The sequence below is a fragment of the Ornithorhynchus anatinus genome, chromosome 3 (genome assembly GCF_004115215.2).
Source record: "Ornithorhynchus anatinus isolate Pmale09 chromosome 3, mOrnAna1.pri.v4, whole genome shotgun sequence".
Lineage (NCBI taxonomy): Eukaryota > Metazoa > Chordata > Mammalia > Monotremata > Ornithorhynchidae > Ornithorhynchus > Ornithorhynchus anatinus.
The window spans coordinates 29,223,700-29,235,699 of record NC_041730.1 but is presented as its reverse complement, the minus strand read 5'-3'; the positions used below and the strand labels follow the sequence as shown (position 1 = coordinate 29,235,699).

General features: G+C 49.6%; 1 protein-coding gene across 1 annotated transcript; it reads right to left on the bottom strand.

The window, feature by feature from the left end:
• Nucleotides 1-299: 299 nt before the first annotated feature.
• COMMD9 (COMM domain containing 9) lies at nt 300-8,669 on the bottom strand. The gene is made up of 6 exons (XM_029061544.2): nt 8,576-8,669; nt 5,495-5,620; nt 3,175-3,314; nt 2,414-2,448; nt 1,714-1,817; nt 300-1,090 (listed from the first exon to the last, which is right to left on the bottom strand). Exons 1-6 carry the CDS (start codon nt 8,624-8,626, stop codon nt 953-955), a joined length of 594 nt encoding a protein of 197 aa, XP_028917377.1. The 5' UTR covers nt 8,627-8,669; the 3' UTR covers nt 300-952.
• Nucleotides 8,670-12,000: the final 3,331 nt, after the last annotated feature.

Here is a 12,000-nt window from a genome sequence, read left to right as displayed (position 1 = left end):
ACAAGTTGGAATCTAATGCACATAATGTACCGGAGGAACTTGGAAGTTTGAGCCCCAACCCATTCAATTGCCAACCATGACCCAACCCAACTGGAACTTGGCATCACCACCCATGCCAGTTGAAGCACGAAGAGGGCTTACCCCATGCTAGTAGGTACCAACTTTCAGGAGGTGATGGGAACCACCATCCCCATGGATTTCATGTTTTGCCACAGAACTGATGTTTTTTTACATAGCTCCCTGGGCAGACTAACTCCCCCTCCTCCACCTCCAATCTCTAATAATAAGCCTGAAAGGAATCACAGAACAGTGCAGGAGCACAGGCATATTTATTTTCAATCTTTTTTCCCCATGAGGGTGTGATGCAGTGCTGGGGAAGAGAGAGCTACGCTGGAGAGAGTTCATGATGGGGGCGATGTGAGGAGCACCTTCCTTCCCCAGCTCCCACCCAACACCTAGTGCTCTCTGGACTTGCTACGATTTTCCACTGCTAAGGATGATCAGGTGGGATATTTTCCACTGATAGCACCCTAATAAGCCCGATAACATTCTCCTGTCAAAGCCAGAACTGGAAAGCAAGATCCCACCAGGTACTCAACAATCCCGTGGCCCCTCTGCACCTCCCAGCTCGGGCCGGACATGAGCTGATTACCCAAAATCAGCATTTGGCCCCTGCAATTGACCAGCAGCGGAATAAGCAACTGACGGAGTGGATGCCCTCTCACAGCTGCCCAGGTGTTTGCAGAGATGGAAACCCTTGTTCATCGATTTGAAGGAAGAGACTCTGGGAGAGAGAACAGGAACAGACTGCGGGTTTTGGTCCTGGAGAGTTGTTGCTTGTGCATCCCAAGGTTACTTCTGTTCAGGGAGTAGACTCGGGCCCTCAGGTTGGGCAGGCTCCAAGAATGTCCTTTTTCACAGGATGCCCAGCAGGAGACTCCGTTGGCTTGGGTCACTTGGCCACCGCAGACAGCTGGTCGCGAATACGGCCCAGCCCATCCAGCATGGTGTCCAACGTCTCTTTGCTCAGCTCCATGGTCACGGCCGATACTGCAGGCTTGTTGCCACATAAACTGGCATCTTCCTGGATCTGGAACGGGAATGGAGTTGAAAGGTGAAATATGGTTCTCCTCCCAGCCTTCTCTTCCCTTCTCACCTCCCACCGCTGCCTCCTCAGTCAGGGCTGGCTGGTCAGCAAAGCATGTCAGACAGGGCTTCCAGTTGTTCTGGTAAGTCACTCAATAGTTTGGGGCATCCTCCCCAGACTTTCTTTTTTTATGGTATTTGTTAAATGCTTATTAGGTGTCAAACACTGTTCTGGGCACTTGGGGAGATATAAGTGAATTAGGTTGGCCAGAGTCCCTTTCCCACTTGGGGCTTACAGTCTAAGTGGGAGGGAGAACAGGAGAACTGTAGCAAAGAGAAGTTAAATGACTTTGCCCAAGGTTACAGAGCAAGGAATTGGCAGGGATGGGATGAGAACCCAGGTCCTTTGACTCCCAGGCCTGTGGCCCTTCCACTAGGCCAGGCTGCTTCTCATTCTCTGGGTTCAAATTTTCCGAAAGCCTCTGTTCGTAGGCATTCTCTGGCTCTGTCTCCCAGGTGAGGGACTCAGGATCCTGTCATTCCCTCTACCTCTAGCAAGATTATCGGGCCCGGTTGCCACCAGGCCTTTCCAACATAGCCACGATGGCTATACCCTCCATTTCCTACCTTCATTTGCAGCAGGCAGGTGGGGACCGCCATGCGGCTGATACTGTCAGATGACATCTTGATATCCACCCTCCAATCCAAGTCGACCAGCCGAGGCAAAGAGACTGCAGGAGAGAAAGGTGCACTGAGCCCCAGACTCACATGACCTGGGGCTACCGTCAAGACTCCCCATCCAGACATGATTAACGGCTGAAGCCCGAGACCCAATTCTTTCTCTTGGATTAAATGGAAAGCGATACCCACGAAACTTAACTTCAGGCTCCAAAAGCCATCACAACCCTTTCCGGGAAGTGGGGTGAATGACTTAGTTGGTGAACTGCCTTCTGCTCCCCAGACTTCAAGGCTGTGGAGAGCTCACATGCCTTATTGGAACCGTCATTGAGGTTTTATCTACAACACCTCTCCAGCTTCTTAGCTTGCCAAATGGAAAGGGTAAGAGGGGGTAGGGGCCTGTGAAATACAGGGAAAAATCCTGCTTTTGCTTCCCCTAACCCGACGTGAAACTGGAATGAAACAATGGGCTTTAGTAGCTCTCTGTGAGGTCTGAGGACTCTAATTTGTTACCCTCCCAGTTGCTGGCCCCCTTGGAAGGGAAACAGCTGACAGAAAAACATATCCCACATCTAGAGGGCTGGAGCATACGGCAGGGCAGTGCAGCCCTCTGAAGGAGAGCGGGGAGGGGGCTCTTCTGGCAACTCACTCTGATTTGTCTGGGCTTCATTTCTCCATGTAGGCCTGTTGAAAGTAGTAGAGCAAAAAAGAAAACACAATTATCTCTCAACCTCCCACTGAGACACCACCACCCTCAGACTTGGGAACCAGTGATATACCTTCACCCACAGCCCAGTGGGAGGGAAGACAAATTCATCCCTCCAAGTTCTAGGCTTCCCACCACAGAGCTGGGCAAAGCAAAGGCACAGCTTCTCAGTGCAATTTCTAGCCTCAGGTTAGAGCACCTGCACCACCATGCAGAGAGGGGAAACCCCTTGGAAAAGGGCCTGGGGTCTTCAGATTTCAGGGACATTGTTGTTAAATCAATGAAGGAGTGTGACCTAGTGGATAGTGCACAGGCCTGGGAGTCTGAAGGACCTGCATTCTAATCCCAGCTCAGCCACATGTCTGCTCTGTGACCCTGGGCAAGTCTCTTAGCCTCTCTGTGCCTCAGTTACTTCATCTGTAAAATGGGGATTAAGACTATGAGCCTTATGTGAGACCTGGACTGGTCCAACCTGATCATTTCCTATCTACCCCAGGGCTTAATACAATGCCTGGCACATAGTAGCACTTCAAAAATACCATTAAAAAATCAGTCTCATGTCCACCCTTCTGCTAGGTTAAGTGAATAATCAATCCATCGAGCAGTTATGGAGTGCAGAGCACTGTCCTAAGTGCTTGTAAGAATACAATACAATTGGTAGACAAGATCCTTACCCTCGTGATTTTTAAAGTCTGAACACTTACACATATTCCAGGATGATTTTGGTCAGCAGGTTTTTGAGAGATTGATGAAAGTTTTCAGGAAAGAGGGCAAGAATGTCTTCGGCTGACGTAAGGCCTTGGTAGGCTACCTGTGAGGTGAGACTGTGCAGAGAACGGATCAGCTGAAAGAAAGAGGGGTGGTGAGACACACGGTGAGAAAGCTGGAGGTAAAACATAGCACATCACAGCACATCACTGGGCATCAGCCAGGGGTTGGCAAGCAGAGAAGATAAAGAAGTTAGGAAGGGGAGAAGACTTCCTTGTCTTCTCTGCTTGCCAAATCCTGTGAGACTTGAGCACTTTGGCTACTCTGTATTTTTAAAATCGTTAGGAAGGGGAGAGGCTCATTTCAAAAATACAGAGTGGTAGCCAAAGAACACAAGTCTCAGGTTTTAGAGGGCATTGGTTTCAGGGAGGTAGCATGGGAGAGTAGTGTCAAAGTCTAGAACACAACACTCATCAGTACACATTTACGATACCTGTATACCAAGCAATCCTGCCGAGTTTCCACTCTAGCCAAGTATCACCACTTCTGTAGCACCTTTTACAATTAGTCTTCAGTAGTGATGACTCTCATTAAGCCTCAGAGTAGCCTTACATAAAGGTAGATTGCACTTGCATCTTCCATTTGGTGGAAAGATGGTTTAGAAAAAAAAAAAAGAGTGGTAACCAGCAGGATACTGCAAAAGAAACCCAGGAGCTAAGACTACCAGCCTGGCACTGAGAGCAATGAACCATGCTGTGCCGTTCACATACTTAGTACTGAAATAAACCAGGCTGCATTTTTTATTTTCACTTAATGTAACAGGTGGGCTCTACTTTCTTGGAACCTTCAGTTTTAAGCAGTCACAGGCCCCAGGGCCAGGGAGGCGTACCTTCCACGCGCTTAGTACAGTGCTCTTCACACAGTATGCACTCAAATACAAGTGAATGAATAATGCAAACCATACTGAAGTTAATACTCTGCTTCCTTTTCTAGGTCCTTCTAGTTTGGTTTTCAAGGGAATCATTTTGTGGGAGCTGTGTGTTGCTTATCAGTCAGTGGTATTTATTAAGCACTTAGTATTGCTGAGCACTGTTACTAAGCACTTGGGAGCTTACAACACTGTGAGCCCGTTGTTGGGTAGGGATTGTCCTATCTATGCTAAATTTTACTTTCCATGTGTTTAGTTCAGTGCTCTGTACACAGTAAGCGCTCAATAAATACAAATGAATGAATGAATACAAAAGCATTAGCAGACCTGCCGACAGTGAGCTTACAAACTAGAGGGGGAGACAGACATTAATATGAATAATTTATAATATGTAATTTAAAGATAAGTACGTAAGTGCTGTGGGGTTAGGAGTGGGGCGAATATCAAGTGTCCAAAGGTCACAGATTCAAATTACATTCACTCATTCAATAGTATTTATTGAGCATTTACTATGTGCAGAGCACTGTACTAAGCGCTTGGAATGTACAATTCGGCAACAGATAGAGACAATCCCTGCCCAGTGACGGGCTCACAGTCTAAACGGGGGAAATTACATATATGATGCAGAAGGGAGAGCAAGCTGGGAAAAAGAAAGTTTAATCGGGAAAGGCTTCTTGGAGGAGATGTGACCTTAGTAACGCTTTGAAGGTGAAGACAGTGATGGTCTGGTATATATGGAGAGGGAGGACGGGTAAAAGGCGTCGGGAGCAGGATTGGAGCACTACAAGTAAACTGGTCGAATTGTACATTCCAAGCGCTTAGTACAGTGCTCAGCACATAGTAAACGCTCAATAAATACTACTGAATGAACAAATGAATGGTGCTACAGAAGCAGAGTGTGCAGGCTGGGCTGCAGGAGATCAGTGCGGGCTGGTGGAGTGCTTTACAGCCAATGGCACGGAGTTTCTGTTTAATGCTGAAGTGGATAGGCAAATTGGAGGTTCTTGAGCAAAAACCAAACGTTTTTGCTGAAAAATGCAGCAGAGTAAAGTATGGACAAGTGGGGAGAGACAGGAGATCAGCAAGGAGGGTGACAGAATAAGGCAGGATAGGATAAGTGTTTAGATCAGCAAGGTAGCAGTTTGGATGGAGAGGAAAGGATGGATTATTGCAATTTTGGATTCAGAGGTTTATTTCATCTAGTGATCTGGATACAGGGTGGGCTGGGTACCAGAACAACTAGCCAGCTAATTACACTGGCTAAATGGGATTTGGGAGGCTAGCTGTTTTCAGAAAACATTCTCCTGGATGTAATTTCCTGGAATGAGAGGATGGAAGCACGAGGAGGAATGCTTACAGATTACAGGAACGTTTTAGAAATACCTTACCTGATCTGCCTCCTCTGGGGTCACAGGCAAAATAGAACACGTACGGTCGAGCAGTTTTTGTGAGCCTACAGCCGAACTGGAAAAGCTTTCTTGACAGAGTTGTCTGACAACATCTTTTGAGGAGGCCTGTATGTTCAATAGAGGAAGAAAATTAAAATCCAGAAGTTTGCTGGAGTGTAAACCAAAGTATCAATACGATTCCCTTTGAGAAATATGGGGCTTGCTGAAACATCTATCGTAAGACTATGTCCACTGGGAATGTGTGTATAGGGAGGGCACCCACACTTTGGAAAGAGAACTACTTGTGTTGTGTTTTAATTGACTCATTTCAAAGAGCCCATAAGGAGCTCGAAGCTGGTTCCGATATGCATAATTGACAAAAAATAAAGCCGTGGGTTCCCAAGAGAGCTTTCCCCAAACCTGACAAAGCCCCGGGGCATCTGCCTGACTGAGGGAAAGGAAATAAACACCAAATAAGAAAGAAGGGGAAAATAATCATCATAATAAAAATAGTATTTAAGCGCTTACTATGTGCCAAGCAGTGTTCTAAGCACTGGGGTAGATACAAAGTAATCAGGTTGTCCCACGTGAGGCTCACAGTCTTAATCCCCATTTTACAGATGAGGTAATGGGCACAGAGAAGTTAAGTGACTCTCTCAAGGTCACACAAGCAGGCAACTGGCAAAGCTGGGATTCATGGTTCAGTGGAAAGAGCACGGGCTCGGGAGTCAGAGGCCATGGGTTCAAATTCCGACTCCGCCGCTTGTCAGTTGTGTGATTTAGGGCAAGTCACTTCACTCTCTGTGCCTCAGTGACTTCATCTGTAAAATGGGGATGAAGACTGTGAGGCCCATGAGGGACAACCTGATCACCTTGTATCCTCTCCAGCAAATGCCATCATCATTATTATTATTAGAACCCACGCCCGTGCTCTTTCCACTAAGCCAAGCTGCTTCTCTACTTTGCTGTGTGACTGTAGGCAAGTCACTTCATTTCTCTGGTCCTCCGTTACCTCATCCAAGAGCTTGGTACAGTGCTCTGCACACAGTAAGCGCTCAAAAAATACTATTGAATGAATGGAAAATGGGGGTTAAGACTGTGAGCCCCACTTGGGACAACCTGATGATCTCATAGCGGCCAGCGCTTAGGACACTGCTCGGCACATAGTAAGCGCTTCGTGGCTCAGTGGAAAGAGCCCGGGCTTGGGAGTCAGAGGTCATGGGTTCTAACCCTCTGCTCCACCGCCTGTCAGCTGTGTGACTCTGGGCAAGTCACTTCACTTCTCTGGGCCTCAGTGTTATCTCCTCGGTAAAATGGGGATAAAGACGGTGAGCCCCACGTGGGACAACCTGATGACCTTGTATCCTCCCCAGTGCTTAGAACAGTGCTTGGCACACAGTAAGCCTTAACAGATACCATCATTACTAAATACCATTTATTAATAATAATAATAATAATAATAATAATAATGGTGGGATTTGTTAAAGGAGTGTGGCTCAGTGGAAATAGCACGGGTTTAGGAGTCAGAGGTCATGGGTTCTAATCCCTGCTCCGCCACCAGTCAGCTGTGTGGCTTTGGGCAAGTCACTTAACTTCTCGATGCCTCATTTACCTCATCTGTAAAATGGGGATTAAGACTGTGAGCCTCATGTTGGACAACCTGATTACCCTGCATCTATCCCAAGTGCTTAGAACAGTGCTCTGCACATAGTAAGCGCTTAACAAATACCAAATAGAGAAGCAGCATGGCTCAGTGGAAAGAGCACGGGTTTAGGAGTCAGAGGTGGTGGGTTCTAATCCCTGCTCCACCACGTCAGCTGTGTGACTCTAGGCAAGTCACTTGATTTCTCAGTTACCTCATCTGTAAAATGGGGATGAAGACTGTGAGCCCCAAGTGGGACAACCTGATGACCCTGTACCTACCCCAGCACTTAACACCAACATTATTATTATTATTAAGTGCTTACTATGTGTCAAGCACCGTTCTAAGTGCTGGGGAGATACAAGGTGATCAGGTTGTCCCATGTGGGGCTCACAGTTTTAATCCCCATTTGACAGATGAGGTCACTGAGGCCCAGTGAAGTGACTTGCCCACAGTCCCCCAGCTGACAAGTGGCGGAGGTGGGATTCGAACCCACGACCTCTGACTCCCAAGCCCGGGCTCTTTCCACTGAGCACCGCTGCTTCTCTCTTGCTCGCCAATCCTCGGGAGCGGGGGAGTCGAGGAGACTCTCAGATGGCACCCCTAGGCAGAAAACTAATAATAATGTTGGTATTTGTTAAGCGCTTACTATGTGCCGAGCGCTGTTCTCAGCGCTGGGGGGATACGAGGTGATCAGGTGGTCTCACGAGAGGCTCACAGGTTTAACAGCAGCGTGGCTCAGTGGAAAGAGTGTGGTCTTGGGAGGTTGTTTTTTTTTGTTGGTATTTGTTAAGCGCTTACTATGTGCCGAGCACCGTTCTAAGCGCTGGGGTAGATACAGGGGAATCAGGTTGTCCCACGTGGGGCTCCCAGTCTTAATCCCCATTTTACAGATGAGGGAACTGAGGCACCGAGAAGTGAAGTGACTTGCCCAAAGTCACACAGCTGACAAGTGGCCGAGCTGGGATTTGAACCCATGACCTCTGACTCCAAAGCCCGTGCTCTTTCCACTGAGCCATGCTGCTTCTCTATTTAGAGGTCCTGGGTTCGAATCCCGGCTCCGCCACTTGTCAGCTGTGGGACTGTGGGCCAGTCACTTCTCTGGGCCTCAGTGACCTCATCTGTCAAATGGGGATGAAGACTGGGAGCCTCCGGTGGGACAACCTGATGCCCCTGGATCTCCCCCAGCGCTTAACGAGTACCAACCTTATTATTAATCCCCATTTGACAGACGAGGTCACTGAGGCCCGGGGAAGTGACTTGTCCACAGTCCCCCAGCAGGCAAGGGGGGGAGGCGGGATTCGAACTCACAACCTCTGCCTCCCCAGCCCGGCCTCTTCCGGCTGAGCCCCGCTGAGAAGTCGTCGGAGGCGGGGGGCCGAAGCCTGGGCCGGGGCGGGGGGCCGGGGCCGGGGCCGCTCCCTCCCTCCCTCCCTCACCTTCAGCAAGATGTGCAGCGGGGCCAGCGGCGCCTCCGTCGCAGAGGCCATCTTCGGCAGGTCACGTGACCCCACCCCCCGCCCCCTTCCCGCCGCGCTGCATGCCGGGAGTTGTAGTTCTCCTGCCGCGGCAGCCGAGGGGGGTGGGAGCAAAGCGCCGCGCTGCATGCCGGGAGTTGTAGTTCTCCTGCCCCTGCAGCCGAGGGGGGTGGGAGCGCAGCGCCGAGCTGCATGCCGGGAGTTGTAGTTCTCCTGCCGCTGCAGACGAGGGGGCGCGAATTGCCGAGTGCATGCCGGGAGTTGTAGTTCTCCTGCAGCTACAGCCGAGGGGGGGTGGGACCGAAGCGCCGAGCTGCATGCCGGGACTTGTAGTTCTGCAGCTGCTGCCGCGGTGGGGGTGGGGCGGCGAAGCGCCGAGCTGCATGCCGGGAGTTCTCCCGCAGCGGCAGCCGAGGTGGGCGTGGGGCGGCGATGCGCCGAGATGCATGCCGGGAGTTGTAGTTGTCCTGCAGCTGTAGCCGCGGAGGGGGTGGGGCGGCGAAACGCCGAGTTGCATGCCGGGAGTTGTAGTTCTGCAGGGGCTGCCGCGGTGGGGGTGGGGCGGCGAAACGCCGAGCTGCATGCCGGGAGTTGTAGTTCTCCTGCAGCGGCAGCCGAGGTGGGGGTGGGGCGGCGAAGCGCCGAGCTGGAGGTAAACGGGAGGGCAGCGTCGCCGTCATTCATTCACTCGGTTGTAATAATAATGATGTTGGTATTTGTTAAGCGCTTACTATGTGCAGAGCACTGTTCTAAGCGCTGGGGGAGACACAGGGTTAATAATGTTGGTATTTGTTAAGCGCTTACTATGTGCAGAGCACCTTTTTAAGCGCTGGGGGAGATATAGGGTTAATAATGTTGGTATTTGTTAAGCGCTTACTATGTGCAGAGCACCTTTTTAAGCGCTGGGGGAGATATAGGGTTAATAATGTTGGTATTTGTTAAGCGCTTACTATGTGCAGAGCACTGTTCTAAGCTCTGGGGTAGACACAGGGTTAATAATGTTGGTATTTGTTAAGCGCTTACTATGTGCAGAGCACTGTTCTAAGCTCTGGGGGAGACACAGGGTTAATAATGTTGGTATTTGTTAAGCGCTTACTATGTGCAGAGCACTGTTCTAAGCTCTGGGGTAGACACAGGGTTAATAATGTTGGTATTTGTTAAGCGCTTACTATGTGCAGAGCACCTTTTTAAGCGCTGGGGGAGATACAGGGTAATCAGGTCATCCCACGTGAGGCTCACAGTTAATCCCCATTTTACAGATGAGGGAACTGAGACCCAGAGAAGTGAAGTGACTTGCCCACAGTCACCCAGCTGACAAGTGGCAGAGCTGGGAGTCGAACCCATGACCTCTGACTCCGTAGCCCAGGTTCTTTCCACTGAGCCACGCTGCTTCCCTAGTAATAATAATGTTGGTATTTGTTAAGCGCTTACTATGTGCAGAGCACTGTTCTAAGCGCTGGGGGAGGATTCAGGGTAATCAGGTTGCCCCACGTGAGGCTCACAGTCTTCATCCCCTTTTACAGATGAGGTAACTGAGGCACAGGGAAGTGAAGTGACTTGCCCACAGTCACCCAGCTGACAAGTGGCGGAGGCGGGATTCGAACCCATGACCTCGGACTCCCAAGCCCGGGCTCTTTCCACTGAGCCCAGCTGCTTCTCTATATTTATGGAGCGCTCACTGTGTGCAGAGCACTCTGCTAAACCCTTAGAATGGACAATCCGGCACCAGAGAGAGGCAATCCCTGCCCCACAAGCGGCTATATCTGTGGCTATAGAGAAGCAGCGGGGCTCAGTGGAAAGACCCCGGGCTGGGGAGGCAGAGGTCGTGGGTTCGAATCCCCGCTCCACCGCTTGTCAGCTGGGTGACGTTGGGCAGGTCAGTTCCCTGGGCCTCATTGAGCTCATCTGTAAAATGGGGATTGTGAGCCCCAGGTGGGACAACCCGATCACCTTGTACTCCCCAGCGCTTAGAACAGTGCTTTGCATTCATTCATTCATTCCGTAGTATTTATTGAGCGCTTACTATGTGCAGAGCTCTATACTAAGCGCTTGGAATGGACAATTTGGCCACAGGTAGAAACAGTCCCTGCCCATTGATGGGCTTAAAGTCCAATCGGGGGAGACAGACAAAAACAAGACAACTTAACCATGATAAATAGAATCAAGGGGATGTACACCTCATTAATAAAATAAATAGGGTAATAAAAATATATACAAATGAGCACAGTGCTGAGGAGAGGGGAAGGGAGAGGGGGAGGAGCAGAGGGAAAGGGGGTTTAGCTGAGGGGAGGTGAAGGGGGAGCAGAGAGGGAGCAGAGGGAAAAGGGGATGCTTTTGCACATAGTAAGCGCTTAACAAATACCATCATCATTATTATTATTATTATATCTAGAGCCCCGCTAATGCAAAATGCAGAGTCACTTATTTCCTTGCGGAATTGGGATGTGGGGGAGAGCTCGTTGTGAGCAGGGAATGGGTCTATCTGATGTTACAGGGTCCTCTCCCAAGCCCTTCAAACAGTGCTGTGCACACAGGAAGCGCTCAATAATAGGACTGAATGAAAGAATGAAAAAGAGCTGGGGGGGGGGGAGGGGGGAGGGGGAAGAAATGAATGGAGGGTGACTGACTGAGCTGGGTTATTTTTTGGTCGTTTCCAGTTTGGGCAGGTTAGTGGAAGCCTTGGTAATTACAGCTTGAGAGTTATGATTTTGACCCTGTCTGGCTTTTCGAGAGAGATTAATTTGCTCAATGGAAATCCATGAAAGAAGATATAAAACGATTCAGTCATTCAATCGTATTTATTGAGCGCTTATTGGGTGCAGAGCACTGTACTAAGCACTTGGAATGTACAGTTCAACAACAGATAGAGACAGTCCCTGCCCAAGGACGGGCTGACGGTCTAAACGGGGGAGACAGACGACAAAACAAGTAGACAGGCAGTCATAATCACCTGGATTTATTTGTTACCTGCTCCTGAAAGTTTGCAGCAGCTGCGGGGGTATTCATTTAATGGTGTTTATTGAGCGCCTACTGTGTGCAGAGCACTGTACTAAGCGCTTGGAAAGTACAATTCAGCAACAAGTAGAGACAGTCCCTGCCCACAACAGGCTCACAGTCTAGAAGGGGGGAGACAGACATCAGAACAAGTAAACAGGCGACAAATACATGGGGTATCTCATTTGTTCCCCCAATATCCCTGGAGCTAGAGTTATTCCCCCTATTTTCCAAATGGGAAGCGAAGCACTTGGTGAGAGAGCCAATGACTCTCCCACGTCATACGGATTCTTAAGGTTAGAAGCAGCCGCAGGTGAGGGATCATTTGCTCAAAGAAATCGGAATTTCTCTGAAATGGCACATCTGTTTAGCCAGAGACCAACGTCAAATTT

Coding starts and splice junctions, on each gene's coding strand:
- COMMD9 (XM_029061544.2), bottom strand. CDS start 8,626: ATGGCCTCTGCGACGGAGGCGCCGCTGGCCCCGCTGCACATCTTGCTG. Junction 2,449..3,174: donor AAAATCATCCTGGAATATGT/GTAAGTGTTCAG, acceptor TACTTTCAACAG/GCCTACATGGAGAAATGAAG. Junction 1,818..2,413: donor TGAAGCCCAGACAAATCAGA/GTGAGTTGCCAG, acceptor TCTCTCCTGCAG/TCTCTTTGCCTCGGCTGGTC.